The 19,341-nt window shown below is 39.9% G+C and overlaps 1 protein-coding gene across 1 annotated transcript in view; it reads right to left on the reverse strand.

Moving 5' to 3' along the window:
* CHD8 (chromodomain helicase DNA binding protein 8) overlaps positions 1–18,510 on the reverse strand; it is a 51,816-nt gene extending 33,306 nt beyond the window's left edge. The window contains 2 exon segments of the mRNA XM_039869874.1: positions 375–1,435; positions 18,361–18,510. Of these exon segments, the coding sequence (XP_039725808.1) occupies positions 375–1,217 (843 nt within the window). The 5' untranslated portion in view covers positions 1,218–1,435; positions 18,361–18,510.
* Between the last annotated feature and the right edge of the window lie 831 nt (positions 18,511–19,341).

Below are 19,341 nucleotides of genomic sequence, written 5' to 3' on the forward strand. Positions count from 1 at the left end.
ATACATTTTTAAAAAAATGATTCTTTTTCTCATAGCATACTACATTTCTCATAAAAGTTTATATCACACATTATTGTGAATTCTTGTCTACATGTCTCTTTCCTGGCAGACTGTGAGCTCTGTAAGAAGAGGGACTGTGGCTGTCTCGTTCAGCACCAACTAGGTAGTGTAAACATGTAGTAAGAGCTCAAAAAATATGTTAACACTAACTGCTTCCACCTGATAAGTAATAAGTACGTGCTGTCAACACTAACTGATAAAAAGTAAAGATGGAATTTAAACAGGATTTCCTAGAGCTAGCTCTTGTGTGCTCTCTGACACTTGCTGGGCCCTCCACTAAACCAAAATTCACCTCCCCCTTTCACTCAAGTCACCTGGGTAGGTGTAGAGGTCAGTGTAACTGCAGGCTTCAGTGGGGGCCCTGTGGCCCCAGGGTTTCCAGCAGGAGCTGAACCCTTAACTGGCTGTAGGACCAGCTGCTTTACTGGTCGGCTGGGCTGGACAATGCGCTGAACAGTAGCCTGGTTCCCAGGGACCTTGGCGGCCAACACTGTATTACCAGAGACAATGGAAACACCTGGTCGAAGGGGAGTGCCGGTTAGCACTTTGGTAAAAGTGACTTTTCCACCATTGGCTGTGCCAGCCACCAGGGGCTGGGCTGTGCTGGTGATACCTTGGGCCTGAATTTGTGCCACATGGGCACCAGTGACTGAGGAGCTTGGTGGGGCTTTAAGGATAACAATCTTAGGGGCTGACTGAGGTGGTTGCCCTCCAGCACTACTGGAGGACACAGCTGTGGCAGAGACACCCATGAAAGGATTCCCTTGGCTCAGGATCTCCTGGCTCTTGGAGACCTGCAAAAGTCCTGATGTTGGCGTCGGTGTCTGTAAGACAGGTTGGGCTGGCTGCTCCTGGCTGATGGGCTGAGTGGTATAATCATGCAAGGTTAAAGATTCTGGAGCTGGAGCTGTTGATTCTTTGGGAAGTTCTGTGGGGGCTGTTTCCTCTGGTGGGGAGACCAGGTCACTTGCTGTCGGATTCCCCACATCACCACCTCCACCATCCTGGTTCATCTGATCCAAGGAGTCCAGAGAGCTTGGCAGTCCAAGGGCTTCCTCAATGGGGTCTTGTGTGACCTGGTTGAAGCTGTCATCAGTCAGAGAGTCCAGGCCAAACAAATTTGGGTCATCAAACAGATCCATGATGGGGTCTGCCATCTTGGGAAAGCAATGGAAGGTACTTCCCCAAGGTCTAGGGAGGGAAGGGGAGGGGGGGTACTGGCTCTCCCCTCCCCTCCCCTGTTAAGAAAAAAATGTACACAATGGAAGAAGATTACTCTTCAGGTAAAGAGGCAAGAAACAAGTGCATGTCAGATTGTCCTGACCTTCATGGAGCAAGATGGCTAGGTCTTCAGAGGAAGATGGTGGAACTCCTGCTGTGGGAAGACAAATGAAAATAAGCAAAGTAGGTGACCTCAGAAAAAATTTCTCTTTCTTAGGTACTAACTACTCTTAATATCCAATCACATCAAAATAGTAAGAGAAGGAAATGAGAGGTAATCTGAGAACAGAGACGAAACAGAAGTAACACCCAAATTTCTGCTTCTGAAACTAAATAAATAAAAAAACTGAAACTAAAATAAATAAATAAACAAATAAAATCAACCAACCCCCTTTTTTGACTTATACCTACACACATTGAAGCTTCTTTCAAGGCCATTCAGCTGTCTCTAATCTTTTTTTTTTTTTTTACAATTGTCATTCTTAGGTAGAGATTAGGAAATTTAACAGTCATTCATCTTCTATTTAGGGTTCTTTATTTGAAAGAACTTAACAATATACCAGCAGCATTTCAGTGATAAAGGTTTCTGGATATATAAATTTCTGGGTAAATTTCCCTTGTATTTTAGATACTTTTACTTACTGGCAAAAATAGCACCTTTACCCAAGCTCAGTACAATTTTGCTAAGCTTATGGTATAATTTTACCCAGGAAATTTTATAAACTTTATACTAGTTAACATATCAATTAATCTATACATAGCATTTCTGTTCTGAATCCCCTCCCCCCTTTTTCATATTTAAGATAAAAACTTCCTTTGCAAGGAATTCAAAGAATCCTACATTTTAATTCCAGTTTATATTTCCAACTTTCCTCGCATCACTTCCTATATTCCAATCCAAGAAGACTACTGCCTTAACGTGATTCCTATCTGAATGTCTTTCTTTGCCTATTATGCTGTAACTTCTGCCTGGAATACCTTCATCCCCTTCCCAAACACCTCTTCTAGCTGAAATCTTTCCCACCATCAAAGGTCTTCTACTCTGTAAGGTGAGCCCTGAAACTCTGTCGCTGTAACAACAGTAATTTGTGAGGGCTTGGTCCTTCTCTTCATTTAAATACCACAGTGCTGTTTGCACCTTATTGAAAGCACTTTTATTCAATATTTTACGAAAATGATGAGTCTCTTGTCCATACCCTCTGAAGGCCCAAATGATTTCTTCGTGTAAATTATAAAAATCTGCCTGCTACTCAAGATGCTTGTCTGCCATCTGCTGGAAAATTGTCATACTAATCATATCATCAATGATGATAATGAATATGTTCAATGCACAGCCTGGCACAATCTTGCATGGTGGCCCAGCTCCTCTTTCCCCAAGAGACAAAAAAGTTCCTGGATGATTGGGACCACGTCTTATTTATCTGTGGATCCCTAAAGAACCAGCACGATATCACATATACAGTAGCTACTCAAAAAATATTTATTGAATTAATATATTTGCTTGCAGTTATCTGGAATGAAACATTCAGTCCTTGCAGAAACAAAATCATATTCCCTAATTCTAAGATGAGACAGTAGAAAGCACCCCATTTTGAAAAACTATTCTACAAATAATTGAAAGTATGTTTACTAAATCCACATCTGGGACTTCAAGTTTATGAAAATGATGGAAAAAGGAAAATCTAAGACAAGGAACAGTTAAGTTCATCACAATAACTAAACTATATTAAAAAATTATATCTGTTTTTAGTGTATGATGACATCATATTTCATAAGCAGGGAAAGACTGTTTCTTCTAATTTTTAGAAGACACCAAAGTAGAAATTTGTCAGTAACACAGTATATACTTGCCTGAAGGAGGCTTTTCCACACAACCCCCAAACTATTTTCTTCCCTTCCTTAACTCATTTTAGTTATCCTTATTCAACAACACAGTAATGTGGGCAAATGTCCCAGAAACTCAGACATAGATAAATAGAACACTCATCAGTAGTTGGTACATCAGTCAAAATTACAAAGTATACATGGCACCTCCACCAATTTTAAACAAGATCTTCCTTTGTTTCAGTAATGTATACCCTTCACATCTCACCCAGGATCCCTATCACTTCCTACTCCTGGCTAAACTATTCCACTAGCTCATTCTAGCCTCTCCTATCTAATACCTGCCCCCAAAGTTACTTAAAATGGCCATCAGAAAAGTTATTAATGTTTGATTTAATGAAAATCTACTCAATAATTTTATACATTTCCTCAAGACTACTAGTTATCAACTTTTTTCTAGTCATATGCCCTTACTTTGCTACCTATTATCTTTCACACCTCTTATTCACTGTCAGAGAAGTTACACTAAATATCTAAGAGAAGTTACACTAAATGTCTAACAGTTAGGTGTCATATAAAAACTATAGTGAAAGTTTCCACTAACTAGAAGTTTATGCTAATAATAGTTTATAACCTGCCTTTTCTTCCATGGAGTATTTTGCCTTTTCCACAACTCCTTGCTATTTATTCATCCAAATGTTCCTTTCTTTGACAGGAGTCCAAACTCAGACAGAGAAGATTTTATTTTTTAATGGAAGAAATAAGGCTAACAGTTTCTGAAATATTTCCTTATCCCCATATAACTCAAGGATAACTTTCTAAAGATTAAGGCATTTATCATTTATCTCCTTTCCCAATTTTGGGGCCAAATTTCAGCTCCTCCTGGTTCAGTCAGGGCCCAATAATTTAAAAATCTCACCATGGACTTAATGTCACACCACAAAGTTTCACTGCTTCTCAGTCCCAGTCCATCAACTCACTTCTACCGACCTAATTCATCTTGCACATATTTTTAAATCCTAGTCTCCTGCTTCTTTTCTAACTCTCATCTTTAAGTTGTCCTTGACTCTCAAAAGACTAAAGCTCTCCCAACATACCTCCAACTTTCTTTACTCCCTCCCTCTGCTCCTATTTGTGGGTCATCCTGGCTGTATCCACATCTGGCTTATCCTACCAAGCTCATCTATCCCACGACTTCTCTTTCCATGGTTCAAACAATGGTAGTAAAAATAGTTATTAAGCATTCAAGTATATGAAACACTTGGATATCCCAAGTAAAGCAACTGCCTAAATAAAGAAATCATACCAGGTTTTATCATATTGAGAATGCAAAGCCAGTCTTGACCTACCACTGCCCAGAAGAGAAACATGTATATGCTCAAAAGGAGAAGTTAATGGCTGTAACTAATAATTCCAAACTAATTACCAGAATAATGATGGACAACTTGAAAGGAGAAGTTGGAGAGAAATGGAACAAGCTAGCCAGTTAAGGTTAAAATCCAAGACCATCCATCTATATTCTCCAGCCAGTTAACACTAAGAAATACTTTATATAATAGCTCTTCATCTCACCTCCTTCTTCAAGGGGTAACTATTTTTTCCCCTTGATGTAAGTATAAACTGCTGTTTTGCAGCTTTATCGCTTTTAATATAGTTCTTGGGTTCCCACTCTCCTGCTTTTATTTTACATGTCTCCTCACCCTCACCCATTTCAGTAACAACTTGTCTGATCACAAAGGAGTTTGTTTTAATTCTACTCTATACTTTTCCATTTCAATCTCCCCTTACTTTTCAACAAAGCAGTGATTGTCAACTAGGGGATAGAAGGTATGTGAAGTTTGAAAATGTATATTCAATATTATAATTTTATATTTATCAAATGGAAAAGGAAAATACATATTGTTTTCATTCAGTAAAACTGGACAAAATCTTTTTGGCTAGTGAGGATCTATAAAAGACCATGGGGGTCGGGGGGGGAGGGGTGCAGAGAGAGAAACATGCTTGGCTTAGAAGGGTTATCAATACCTCTGTGGTAGGATAAGATTTCTTATGGTCTCTCAAGAAGGGAGTTTATCATAGTTATTGTTTATGATGGATGAGAAACACTGCAATAGAAATCAGTGTTTAATAAATAAAATTATATAAAATGAACTACAGACATCTATTCTTCATTTAGATTTCTCTGTACTGCCCATCCTCTTAGAAGATAATGAACAAATGCTATAATGACAAATGCTGACCCTTTTTGGTATTATGCACTTTACAAAGTACCACCTATGCCCGCTTAACCTCTAACTGCTCAAAGATTCATAAAAGAACAAACTATTTTACTTCAAAGTATAGCTCTTGTTATCGGAAACTGTATCCTTTTCACAGGATCAGCGACAGACAGACATAAACACATGTTATTGAAATACAAGATGGGCAGAAGCAGCTTAAATTAAATGAGAAATCCCTTGAAAATAAAATAAGCAGAAGGCCTAAAATGAAAATCACCAACATAATTTTAAAAGAATTTAAAACCTGTACCATGGACACGTTGGGAAACCCAGAAATAAACACCCGAGGTAAATGTAATCACAATTCAGGGTCAGCAAGGGATCAGGATGGACGGACACAGACCATAAAAAAATGGAGCTTTTAACTTGGAGCCACTCAGGAGATTTCCTCAAGAAGATCGAGATCCTAGGCCATTTCCTCTATCTTCACCATTCTCACTGCTAAATGTGGCTACTCTGTTTTTGTTTCCCCCAGTTACTTAAGGAAAAAGCACTCACACTTCAATCAGGGGTAATGGATATTTGGGGGCAAACATGGCTGGTAAAGTGAGCCCTCCTGAATAAACAAGAAAAGCAAAATAGGCAACTATGAAAGCTAAAAAGCATGTACATATGTTCAGAGGGTAAAGGAGAAACTACAGAAATTATGTGCTCAAATGAGAGAAGGGAAGAGGCAAGGTAAGGAAGTCAGAGGTTGATGAACAGGGAAACACGGCTGGGGGTGGGGGTGGCGGGGACCCGGGTACATTACCTGCTCATACTGCCGGGGTTGGTGCCAGTAAGGCCCATAGAGCAGAGGCGGGGGATTTCTGGCAACTGGAGCCCCCAAAATGGAGATGAAGTACATGCACTTGAGGGAGGGAACTAGCGGGGTGCCCTCCAAAGTGGGGATGGCCAAGACGGGAAGATGCGGGGGGAAGGTGGGGTGTGGATGCCCGGGTCGGAGCAATGTTACAGCGGAAGCTACAGGCCGGAAGGACGGACATGCCTTGAAAGAGAAAAGGAGCTGTGCCTCATCCCACTGGGGGAACAGAGGTGCCTTTACCTGCAGCGGCGTGGGGGGCCGGTTCGCCCCTCTCGCTGTCTCTCCAGCACCAGTTCCCCCTCCTCCTGCGCAACCCAACTTGATGCTCCTGCCCGCCTCGCGTCCTCATTGGCTAAACTACACTGCCACTCACCAGAGGCGCAAAGACGCAAAACAGATCAAAGGGTGGGACTTGGAAGAGCTTCCCCCTCCCCCGCCAACGCGGGTTAGGTTGAGAGCGCACGGAGAGGCCTATCCGGTTTCTAGGGCCGAGGCGAAGCCTGCAGCTTGCTTGAAAAAAAAAGGGGCCTGGCCAGAGGAAAGGTCTCATGCTGCGGGAAACTAGTCCTCAGGATTAAATTCCCTACCACCTACACTGTAATCTGCACGCCAAAGAGCATAAACTCAGGAGAGAGGGTTCTACACTAGGCCAACTCTGCCTCCCTCTGAATCCTCTGCCTTCAAGCAGCTCTGTCAACCCCTATGCTTGTAGTGACTATACCTTATCCCTGCTACCCATCGAAAGGAACCACAGCTTCCCTCCATCATGGGAGTAAGTCAGTCCAGTTGCTGGAATATGGGGGACTTTTAGTTTACTCTTAAAAGATAAAGCACTCTTTCTGCCACAACCCAAAATGCTAGTTTGCATTTTGACACTCCAACTCTTGGACAGCAGTATCTCTTTCTAGAAGGTAATCCCAGGGGCTCTCTAATAAGTCCCAGCCCCCTCCCTGCCAAAGCACACACCCACTCTTCACCTCCAAACCTGGTCTCCCACCCCGCCTCATTTCTGTTGAAATTCAACCCCTTTGACATATCGGTCAGTGTCCACTTTGCAATGCCACTTGAGACCACTCTAATTTCCAATGAGACTAGTCAACCCCAGAATGATGGTATGCAAGCTTAAGTAAACTGTTATTAAAAATGGTTGTTTACCTCCTAACCACTAGTTCCCCCTAAAATATAACCATCCTCAAACACTGAAATCCTACTTTCCAGTATTCTAGGACAAAAATGAGGAAGAAGTTCGACTTGGCCGTTAAAAATTCTGGCATTTTCCATTATTGCTATGAACACCCATTTAATACTCATGTAAATAACAGTACTGTTTTCCCATTCACTCAGGCTCAAAACCTCAAAAGTGTCTCTGAAACCTTCTCCTGTATCCACTGTTCAATCATTTGCCAAGTCCCATTGACTCTTACAATGTATCACAGACAGATTTCAGGGCTGACAAAGACTGGTAATCATATCAAGTCAGCTCTCTTGTACAGATGAGAAAACAGCAAGAGTTGAGTGATTCAACTATGAAATTAAGTGGCAAAATTAGGATTCACATATGACGCTTCTATTTCTATTGCCACCTCTTGAATTATGCAGTTGCTTGTATAAGCATCTCATAACTGATCTCTCCCTTTACTAATCTATTCTGCTACCAATTTCCTAAAACACAGTATGGTCAAATCAGTTTCCTGCTTAAAACTTTCAAAGGTATCCTGTTACTTAAGACATAAATCTTAAGACAACATTTTGTCTTTCTAGTCTTATTTCCCACCATTTTTCTACATATATACTTAACATGCTAACAAAAAAAGACAACTTACTGTTGTCATATTTTTTTTTCTCATCTGGGCCTAGCCAATGCTATTGTGTTCACATTCTATGCCATCCTTATGTCATTTCTGAGCCTTACCAAAATTACTTATGATCTAAGATCTATAACAAATGCCTCTTCACTATCTCAACATTTATTGAAAAGATAATATACTAAGTAATGTGGTACTATTAGAGAACCAAAAATGAATAAGACATGATTTCTACCCTCAAGAACTCACAATATGTAGGAGTATATCCGTGTATATATGTGAGAAAAGGTGAAGAGTAGGGAGTATGACAATAGTGACAAATATAGACAATTATAATACAAGGCGATATGTGTAATGAAATAGCAGGGGGCTACTATGGGAACACAGATGAAAGGGACCTAGTAATTTAGGAGGAAAGGTATCGAGGAAGTAGTTTCTTAATGGGCGAGGAAGCATTAACTAGGGAAGAAGGTAAGTGGGCTACAAGAAAGGGGTATTCAGGTAGCAGAACAGTAAAAGGAAAAGCAAAACAAAGCAGAACAATGAGAAACAACATGAGACATGCAGCGAAAACTCTAAGTAGTTCTGTAATTCAGTCTTGCCAAAGTGTAAGTCACAAAGAAATTGGAGGTAGATGAGATTGAAGGGATAAGGGCCAGACTCTGCAAGGAGAGCCCTGAATACGACGTTAAAGCATTTTCTTATAGGTGGATGACGAGCCACTGAAACTTGGAATGACATGATCAGATCTGCATTTTAGTTAGCTAACTCTGGCTATTGGATAGAGAATAGATTTGGGGGAAGAAAAAACAGAGGACGCAGAAGCAGTTAGGAGGCTGCTGTGGTAGTCCAGAAAAGGGTTGTATAGTGGGGCTATTTGCCGATTTTTTCTTTCTGTCCAGCAACCAAAAGCCCCCTCCTATATTGGAGGAATAGCTCAAAGTAAGAGTCCAAAGGGAGGCTGGATATTACTTCCCACTAAAGAGCTGGGGGTGGAGTGAGGGGGAGGTAAAGCTTACCTCCTCTTCCTGGCACAGACAAAGTACACACAGGACCTAGGCTAGTTCAAGCAGACACTCCCATGAGGAATTTTGACTTTGAAGAGTTAATGCAGAGACCCAAAACCAACCAGTTAAACAATATTCAGCAACAGCAGACGTCAGAGTTCTACTGTAGCATCCTAAACAGACTGTTCAGTTGTGTGACCTTGGCCATGTTCTCCATGTCTCTAACTTCACTTGGTTTCATATCATTTTCTAAAGCAGATTCTCTAGCATCCCCATTGATTTTGTGAGCTACACAATATCCTTCCAATAAACTGCCTTTCTGCTTAAGTTGGCCAAAAGATGATTTTGTTGTTGTTTGCAAAGAATCTTAATAAGATGATTAGGGCTTGAATCATAGCAATGTGGTTCAAAAGGTAACAATGGGAAGAAAGGGACAAAGCAGGGTTATACTTAGATAAAAACTGGTAGAACCAAGAGTTGAGAGGCAAAGATGAATTCAGCCATTTGAGTCTGAGTTGCCTATAGTATGCTAAGAAGTGATATTCAATAGAAGGTTGGATGTATAAATCTAAAAGTTAGCTTTGGGAAAGAGTTATCAGTATCTAAATGGTAGTTTTAAGAGTGAAGATTACCCAGGGAGTGAAGAGCAGAGCAAGTATATGAAAAACTGCACCAATACTGGTAGAGAGACAATAGAGAATGTTGGGGTCCATGAAGAACTGGAGAACCCATGTCCATTCCAAAGGGAGCGGCTGCTATTCAGCTCTAGTTAAGTGTTGTCATATGGAAATGCACATCCAAGGTTGAGAGAATTTCAGATTTTTCAAAAGCCAGAAATACAAAGTTTTATGTAAATTGTCTAAGTTTCAAATGTAGATAACTAATTTTTTTAAAAAATGTTTTAAACACTATACAGGCTAAACAAAATGCTTAGCTGAAAACTCAATTGTTGAGATTTTTGGTGTAGAGTGAGAAAACTAAAGAAAAATCCAAGAGAACATCAGGATGTAAGAATCAGACTAAGCTATACCTATCAAGCAGGTAGAGAAGGAAAAGCTAGAGAAGCAGAGAGTGTAATGTCACAGAAGCAAAAAGCAAAGTATTACAGGGGGAAAGTGATTATACTGACAAAGCAAAAACATCCAATAATACAAGAACTTTAAAATGTCCATTGGATTTAACAATTTTGATCTCTACTTTTTGTTGCTAGGCAAAAAGGAATCAGTCCCATAGAAGCTTTCATAGCATTTTTGTTAAGTACTTTTTTAGGATAATTATCTTCTACTTTGTTATTTTATTTATATTTGTACATGGAGGTATAATGAGTTTTGAAGTCAGAGGGATCTGAGTTCAAATTTATGTCTCACCAAGTAAATGAACTTTCTGAGTCTAGTTCATTCCTCTCTACAAAGGGGGGATCAAGTTACAGGTCTACTAATGAGGATTAATGAAACACCTAGCACAGTCTTTGGCATATAACCACTGTCCTAGGAGGTACTCAAATAATGTTGCTGGATATATAGTTGGGAAAAAAATGTTTTTGCCAGTGAGTCTACCTACCTCAAAGATGCTAATCAGCCTTAGAGGAGATCACCACTCATATCAATAGCCTCCAAAATAATTCATTAATTTCAGCAGGCTAATACCTGTGAGCTGGAATATATACTCTAGCTCTCTTCCTCTATATTAAATCTAATTTAAAGCAAACAGGAATAACTACACTTTAGATTTTAGAGTCTGAAGATCATGTTCAACTAACTGCTTCAGTCAGCTTAAACCTGCTATATATGTTCTAAAATCACTAGTATCCAACTTTGAGTTACGAGAGATCTAAGTTAAGACTCTCAGGGATCCGAGGAAGAGTCACAAAGACTTTGGAAAAACCAGTCCCACCCTCGAACATTTTTTCCAGATGGCTTCCAGGACATCACACTTTTTTGGTTTGCTTTCTACCTCTTCTACCACACTTCCCCTTTGCTATTCTCCTCTACCAGCCTTTAATTGTTGAAGTTCACCAATCTTTGGTCCTAGAGCCCTCTTTTCTTCTCATTCTATACTTTCTTTTTGAGAATGTCTAATTCGCATATATAGCCTCAATTATTATTACTTTTTTTCAACCAATTATCTATATGCTTATGTCTTTCATTCACATCTCTGGGCAAGATGTCAACTCTACACTCCAGCAAGTATATCCACTTGCTTACTCAGTAGCTCTTGGTAGTTTCTCCAGCCTCGTTGACTGACCCACTTGTCGAGCTCTCCCTGTAAGAGGCTTATGACTTCAAGGACACCAATTCCTTGGTAGTCTGTCTAGTCTCCTCCATCCCTACCACCATGAATGCACATGTGCACACACACGTGCACACACACACACACACACACGGTAATCATCCTCCAGCATCTCTTATTCAGTCATGGCTGTAGAAACCACGCACCCTCTTCTCTTCCTTACTACCCATATGCAATATTTGTAAATCCTACCTTTATCTCCTGAATATCCCTCGAATCCATCCTCTTCTGCCTCTATTGCCATTCTGGATCAATTTACCATCCTCACTTTTCTAAACTATTTTAACTGCCTTCTAACTGATTCCCCTCCGTTCTGCCTATTTAATTCTTACTTATTCTTCAAAGCACATTTCAACATCATCATTTCAAAAAAAAAAAGCTTTCCCCGACCTCCCAGATAAAAAACCAGCCAGATTTATACAGTGTACATCACATGCCAGGCACTCCTAAACAATGAAAATGTATGCACCTATTTCATTTTCTTAAGCCTGACATAACTATCTTTATTTTACAGATGAAGAAACTTAAGTGCAAAGATATTAGTATTCCACAACTAATAAAAAGCTGTGCCAGATTCAAATTCAGACAGAGTGGCTTGAGAAATCACAATCTTAACCACTCTACTATGCTATGCTCTAGGTTACATGCCCCTATTACAAATTCTCTTGTAACATCCATAACTTCTTTTCTGTGGTAGAGATTGAATAACTGATTACATAGTTAATTGTTTGATACCCGCCACCGTCCCATATTAGAATACAAGTTCCACAAGGGCAAGGGCTGTGTACGACTTGTTCTTTATAACACTCCCTTTGCAGGTAGTCATGGGTATTCGATATCCTTTTGTCAAATGAATGCATTTTCAACTTCCAGCCAAAGGTGTTTAGGAGTAGGGCTACGAAGGGATATAATGGGGAGGTTTCTGAGCAAAAGCAAGGGTTTCCCTCAGACTGCAGAGATAGTAACCAATTAATAGGCACTGGCAGTTTCCTACCAGAAACATTCATAAAAGGCATTATAAAATCATAAACATCTTCACTTTTTTAGGACCTGCAGCAAAACAGCTCTTACATATAGCAAAGGGGCTGCATGCAATACACATTAAAGACTTTCTATAGTGTGATAATCACTGTTGAAAGTAATGAAATTTTAGTTATCTCTTTTAGGCTTGGGACCATAAAGCCTCGGTGGCAGTCAATTTAAAGCTGTGGCAAGAAGCAAATAGATGACACCATACCAATATGGCTCAGAAAGAGGGCACATTCATTTTTAAGTCAGCCTCATTACAGATTTTTTTTTTTCCCCAGTAAAACTCTGGGGTTTTGGCCTAAGTCTGAAGACATAAATAAGATCCTAATCTTTAAGGATCACTGCCCTTAGGTCAGGTTAGATTGGATCTAGAGAAGTTCTTCTTCACTGGCATATGGCCACCAAAGTGAAAATAATATTCTGGATTCCAGATGAATAGATCCACCTTGATTGATGCCACTTTTGGACACCCAGCATAAGTAACTATCTATATCTGTATCTATACATAATTTAAATAACAGAGATATGGTTTTCTTTATGCTCCCCCATACCACTCCTACATGCCCTACTTTAACTGGGCCAAGTATACATACATTTCTTCAGCCTAACAGGAAAATATAAATATTTACTTAATTTACAAATGATTGTTTTCATTGCAACATTTATGTTTAAAAAGTGAGTGCAGGGAGGTGGGGGACACATTATAAAGCACTGTTATTATCACACTTGTGTCTCCAGGAACAAAAAATGACCCCAGTGACATGGGACTAATGAAAATTTACTGTGCTAGTTTGACTTGCATTGGCTAAAAAATGGTGTTATTTCCAAGACTGACCAAGTGATTTTCCTCTGTACAGCTTAAAGTATTTCACATAATCTTATCTTCAAAACAACTAAGCTAAATAAAAGAAACAAACTATTCTTTTTGCCTTTTAGCAAGCAGAGATACAAAGAAATTTTACATTCTCAAGGTTCTACAACTGCTAAAGGTACAGGTTTAACAGGCTACAGGGATGACTACTTGTCTAACGTTGTGCTCAAAGACAATTCTCTCACAGGGGTCAGCCCTAAACTTTTAAATGGAGACAGAATGGATAATTGAATGAGGCTCTGAAGTCCATCCAACAGACCACAATCCTACTCCTAGTTAAGTTACCTAACGTCCCTAACTCTTATTTTTTCTCCTGTAAAATGAAGCTAACATCACATACATTTCAGGATTATTCTGAAGATTAAAAGATAATATACAATGTTTGGCACACAGTAGGCAAATAAAAAGGAATTTATTATTCCCTGTCCAATAATTTAAAATAGTACGACTAAAGGTTTCTCTCAAAGCAAAATTACTCTTAGAAACTTGGCTGAGCTTATCTGCTAAGAAAAATGGTGGGATACTGAAACAGATTTAAAAGTTTCACAATTAGAATAGCAGAACTGCTGGGCAGGATGAAAGGACTCTAGTACAGCTGTGCTGAGAAAGCAGTACAACCCTTTAACCTCAAACCCACGGAAAAGACTTTAACCTGCACTGGTGTCTAGGGCAACATCCAGATAATTCAATTAATCATGTTCGTGTTTGTAGGGATGAAGCCACAGTCTATCTCATAGTACTCCATTTACTTCACAGTGCCTGCTTGTGGGAACTTAGAGTTCTCCAACTGACTGGGCTGTTCCCCAGTAGTTCACATGCTAGATCCAGCTGCCTCAACTTTTGACTCCCACGACTTTCAGGAAAGCAGTGAATGGAAGTGATCATTACCTCTATCTATTTAAGCCCTCATGAAAAAAGGATGCCCCACCAGGAGGCATACCTGAAAAACAGGCAAAAGCACTACATTTACAGGAGAATTGATATGTTAATAAACAAAGAGCTGAGTAATGTGCTCCACTCTCCAGACAAGGGGTAAAAAAAAGAGAAAGACTGAGTACTGAGTAGAAAAGTAAACAACTGTATGAAAGCTGAGGGTTCATGCAACCTAGTAGCTCCTATTCAAAAATCCAGAAAAATTTTCCTATTCGGTTTACTTGGGCAGACGTATACCTGATAAAATCATGTTCTACTACAAACTCCTGCTATGATTTTGACTCTAAATAGGCAGCCAAACTACTGAAATCACTGGTTTCTTCTAGAACAAACTAAAAAGAAATTCACATATCACCAATGGGACAATGCACTTCTTAACACCCAAGTCCCAAAGAAACAATTCCCAAAATGTAGTGGACCCTCAAGAATGTAGTGGAAAGAAAAATGAAAGTAGGATATTCCAAAGGTTTTTAAATGACCAAAAAGACAATTTGAGAGACCTGAAAGACTTTATAGCTCTTTAATATCTTTCCTTTCAGGTGAAATCAAGAATTAAGTTAATATGTATTCCTTCTCAGAAAAGTACTGATAGTTTTAGGAGAACTACAGACTCTCAAAACAAAAAGGTATTACTACAGAATTACTAATTACTGGAATATTGGGACATTATCAAAAGGATTAGAATTATCACACTTAACGTGTTGACATACAGGGGAGAAAAGAAGCACAGTCCTATTATTACCTAGTAATTTCAGTAACATTTCATTTAATTACCTTTTTAAAGTGAAATAAAGTCTGAAAATGCCAAATAAAAGGAGGCCATACACAACAAATTTCTCTGAAAATGTACAGAGAAAATAAAATCAGGGATATTTCATTCTTTCAATGACAAACCCAATCTTTTCTTAATAATTATGCTTAAGAGTAAGTCATTTTTAAAATCCTTGGTTTGTCTTTGAAATTTTCGTGTACTTTTATTTGAATAGGAGTGAGTCTGATGTTCTGGGAACTTTTTACAAACAGACTAATAAGAATATATTTAGCCTGAAATTGAAGAGCCTAGAGCATTATCTAGGTTCCCCACACGGCTCTACTGCTTGGAATATATTCCTGAACCCATCTCTGCTGAAGACAAATGTAAAGCATTTATCTATGCCAGTCTAGTTTCTGTTTACACCTGGTGGATTTCTGATTATCATGTAATGTACGTTAATGGGTAGAAATTAAGTCTTTTATTATTAAAAGCCTCCTGCTGCAATCTGAAGGCAAGAATTAAGATATTTTAAATGTGATCATTTTGCTTCATGTGACATTAAACAATCAAGAGCCTAGTGAAGGACAGAAAGTTACGGATAGTAAAAGGGAAAAGAATACCTACAGAACAGCTTAATTAGAAATCTCAGAGACTAACACACTTTGTAGTTTAAATTTAAAACATCCACTAACTACAAAGAGGTGGACTTATTCTGCAGTACAAATATAACGAAAATCTTATAGGCAATGTGAAACAGTTAGAAAAGACACAAAGTAAATGAATCCAAATTACTCCTCTGGGAAAAAAAAAAAGAAAAAAGAAAACACAGAAAGAACTAAATTACAACTTCATACATGTGCACACATAAGACAAAACTGAGAGGTTAAGAGGAAGACAGGTTATTCAGGATAAAATTTAGAATGTAATAAACAGGTAAATAAACTTTTAGGCAACGGTAAACAGTTCATACAACGGCTTTATATAGAAATACAACTGCCACTTGGGTACTGGCTACCAAAGAACCACATCTTGAAAATTAGAGTTTCATTACATCCCTTAAAAGGTCAGCAAGAAGCAAAAAGGCACAATTACAGTGAATAAAAACAAAAAGCAAAGTGAACAAAATCCCAACAGGACAATGAAAGGAAGACTACAAACTTTGTGAGGAAAAAAAATAATTAACTAAAGAGGAGGTATATAAAGTTAAACTGAGTAACATATGAAATGATAGTCTATCAAAGAATTGAATGTTAAAGGTAAATTTGTAAATACAGCACAGTAGTGTAAGGGTAGGTCAGGCAAAGTCCTGCAGACTAGGGACTTGCTCAAATGCAAGCCCAGAAGAGGACTGAGGGTGGAAGGTCCAGAAAAATGTTTGTCTTCTGTTTATCCTCGCAGTACTAGGCTCAATGTAAGCTCAGAAGATAGCTTAACTCTTGCAGGGCTGTGGACAAACAGCATTTGTGAAGCATTTAGCACCCATCTGAAGGCTTTGAAAATGTTAGTCTTTCAACAGATGAGAATATTAAATCTCATACTTTTAGTAAGCAAGCACAGTTCTTGGCACCCATAAATTGATCTTATGTGGTAGTTTTGCTTAGAAAAATCTCACCCTTTTAAAGATGTGTACTACAGTTTCCTTTAAAGACTAATCCCCCTCACCATCCTACCTTACCTATCAGAAACTCAACCTTTCACATATCAAATTCTTCCTGTTACAACCAAAACTCCGCAGCGTTACCACAATGCCAGGATTCTTCCATCCCAACACCCAGCAGTGCTGCAGAGAAGGCTGTCCTGGGAAATACAAGATCTGTGTTTCCTGGTGATTCACAATCAGTTCAGCAGATTTCTATCATTTTCTATCCATGTCTAAATGGATTTTGTCAATTTGGGAATTGACAAAATCAAAAAGCCAGAGGCACAGGATAGATCACACATGGGGGAGGTGGGAACTGTGCAAGCACCCATAAATTGCTCCATCAAATCCTTGATTCCAATCCATTACTCCCCTGCTACTTGAGTTTTAAACCTCCCCACAAGTCCATCTCTTCACACATGCCTACCCTCTCTTTGGCTGGTGTCCTTCATCTTGCCTTGCAGACCCACTGGTATACCACTCTTGCAACCCAAGGTCTTATTAAGTGGAAAATGTTGTTTTCCTTATTATAACTCTTTTCTTTTAAGGAGCGAGGTAATTCCAAAATACTTGTAATGAGAAGCTTCTCACATTCTGGCCCTAAGAGGTTGACAACACTTGTTCTGAAACCTATGTGGTGACCAATACAAAAGAAATTCTTAAGCAGAAGACATTATCTAATTCACTAATAGAGGACATTATTCACAACACAAACTCACCTTCTAGTATCTAAAGTGTCCCAGCTGTTACTAAAGATAACCCAGTCAGAGAATCCCTGACTTAACTGATAGGCTCAGAACAACAGGAAGAGTAAATAAACAATTTGTGGCTGCTGGTGTGATGGTAGGATACAGAAGACACCGATAATGCAGCTCTTTTGGCTTGAGTTTGGGACATTCCACTATGTCCGTTCTTTAAAAGAAAAAGATCCAATTTTAAGTCTTTGACTTTTTTGGCTTACTATGCTCAGTCACTAAGAGAGTGGTCCATTACACATTTATACACCTCCACTATACACCTCTTCTTTGAAGACCTTAATCTCTGCAAGACTGCACTTTTAAAGGTAGGAGCTGCTGCATTTTCGCAGCTGCTGCAACGGCAGGGAAATTTTCCTGCGACACTAGAGACAGGTAAATAAAGAAATTGCATTCGCTCCGAGGCAGGGGGAGGGGTCTTCTGCTAGTGAAGAGTTTACATAATGCAAGAGAAAACGAGTAAGCTCTGCAGACCTGTCAATGGAGATGCAGGGCTGGAGTTCCTCTCTTCCCACCATCTCTAAACAGTCTCCAAAAGCCTGCTCTTTTCTCTCGAAGACCAACAGAAATTACACCTAATAATCTATAACAAGTTACACACTCTCGCCCCATGCGTCCCTACCCACCTTTATTATTAAAACACACAAAAAGAAAAAGAGAAAAAGAAAAAAACGCAAAAACCCTAACCTCCCACTTCTGAGTCCAAAGTATGGAGTAACCAAACGGAGCCGGGGAGTTTTCCATCCTCTGAAAGGATAAGGAGAACAAGAAGCTGCCTCGAATCTACACCACGCCCAGTAATGCAATGACAAGCCCTAAAACTCCTCAGCGTCCGGGGCAGATCCCTTCGCGGCTCGATGCGGCTGGGGGCCCCGCGGCCCGGCAGCTGGCCTCTCCCCCGGCCTCTCACAAAGGAGAATGGTTCAGTCCAGAGCATCACTCAGCACCTGATCCCTCAACAACTGGCGGACGGGCAGGGGGCGGGGGAGCGAAGAGGAGAATGAGTTATTAAAACCAATTCTAAGAGCCTTAGCTTTTGCAAAGACCCTTGGACCAGCACTGAGAAGCAAGAGTGAGCGGGAAACCTACCTGAACCAGTCCTGGTGCTTCCTTTCCAGCCAGCGTTTCAACTCACCCTTTCGGAGAACAAGGCGCCTTCCGGCGGAGCATGGCCAGCCCTCGGTTCAATCTAGCTTGCTAGTAGTCCATTCTCTCTCGGCTCCGCCCACCTACACTGCCACCCACCAATGGCAGGGCCGACGCCCGGCCTCTTCCAGCAGGGTAGTGCGAGTGCCATCCAGGAAGTCTCTCGAGAGTGGGAGGTCCTAAAAGGCTGAGAAGGGTACGTAGGCAACCACAGATATGCCTGATTGAAAATAAAATCTGGCGGTAGCTCGTCTCTGAATGCTCAGTTCACAGGCGTTCAAGCTTCTTGGAGTGTGTGTGTGTGTGTCTGTGTTTTTGACCCCCGCCGTTGGGGGCGCTCTAAACTAAAACATTTAGTTACCTGTTTCTGGGAAGCCATCTTGGGTCGGGCTGGTACCTTGGGGAGAGGAAGGAGGAAGGAGTGCTTTAAAGAATTTGAAGCTTTTTTCGGCGTTCTGTCGGACGACTTTGGTCCAGGTCCAACATCCTCTCCTTTATGTAATTAGGATGTTCCTCAGTCATGATGGGGAGAAACTCTGGAATGATGCTGAATGTGGTTAGAGGCAACCACCACCCTTGCATAGAAGTGAGGCTATCTTACCAAAGAGGCAAAAATGAATTCTTAAAATGACAGTGGATTTTCCCAGTTCCTAGAATAATCCTTCATAGGTACCTCACTCAGGATATCAGTATAAGACAAACAGGTTATGTGTCTATTCTAGATGCTTCTAGTCCTTGTGCTTCGAAAACGTAAAAGTTTTCCCGTGCTCTGACTTAGCACAGAGGGCTGAGAGTCAGTTGGAAATGAAGTGGTTTTGGGGAAGAATTTTATTTTTTTTTAAATAATAAGTTCATCTATAGACCCAAACTACTTTTGAATACAAATAGAACAAACTAAAGAAACCTCAAAGGAGAAATTATATG

This window comes from Pteropus medius, unplaced genomic scaffold, assembly GCF_902729225.1.
Source record: "Pteropus medius unplaced genomic scaffold, Ma_sr-lr_union100, whole genome shotgun sequence".
Classification (NCBI taxonomy): domain Eukaryota; kingdom Metazoa; phylum Chordata; class Mammalia; order Chiroptera; family Pteropodidae; genus Pteropus; species Pteropus medius.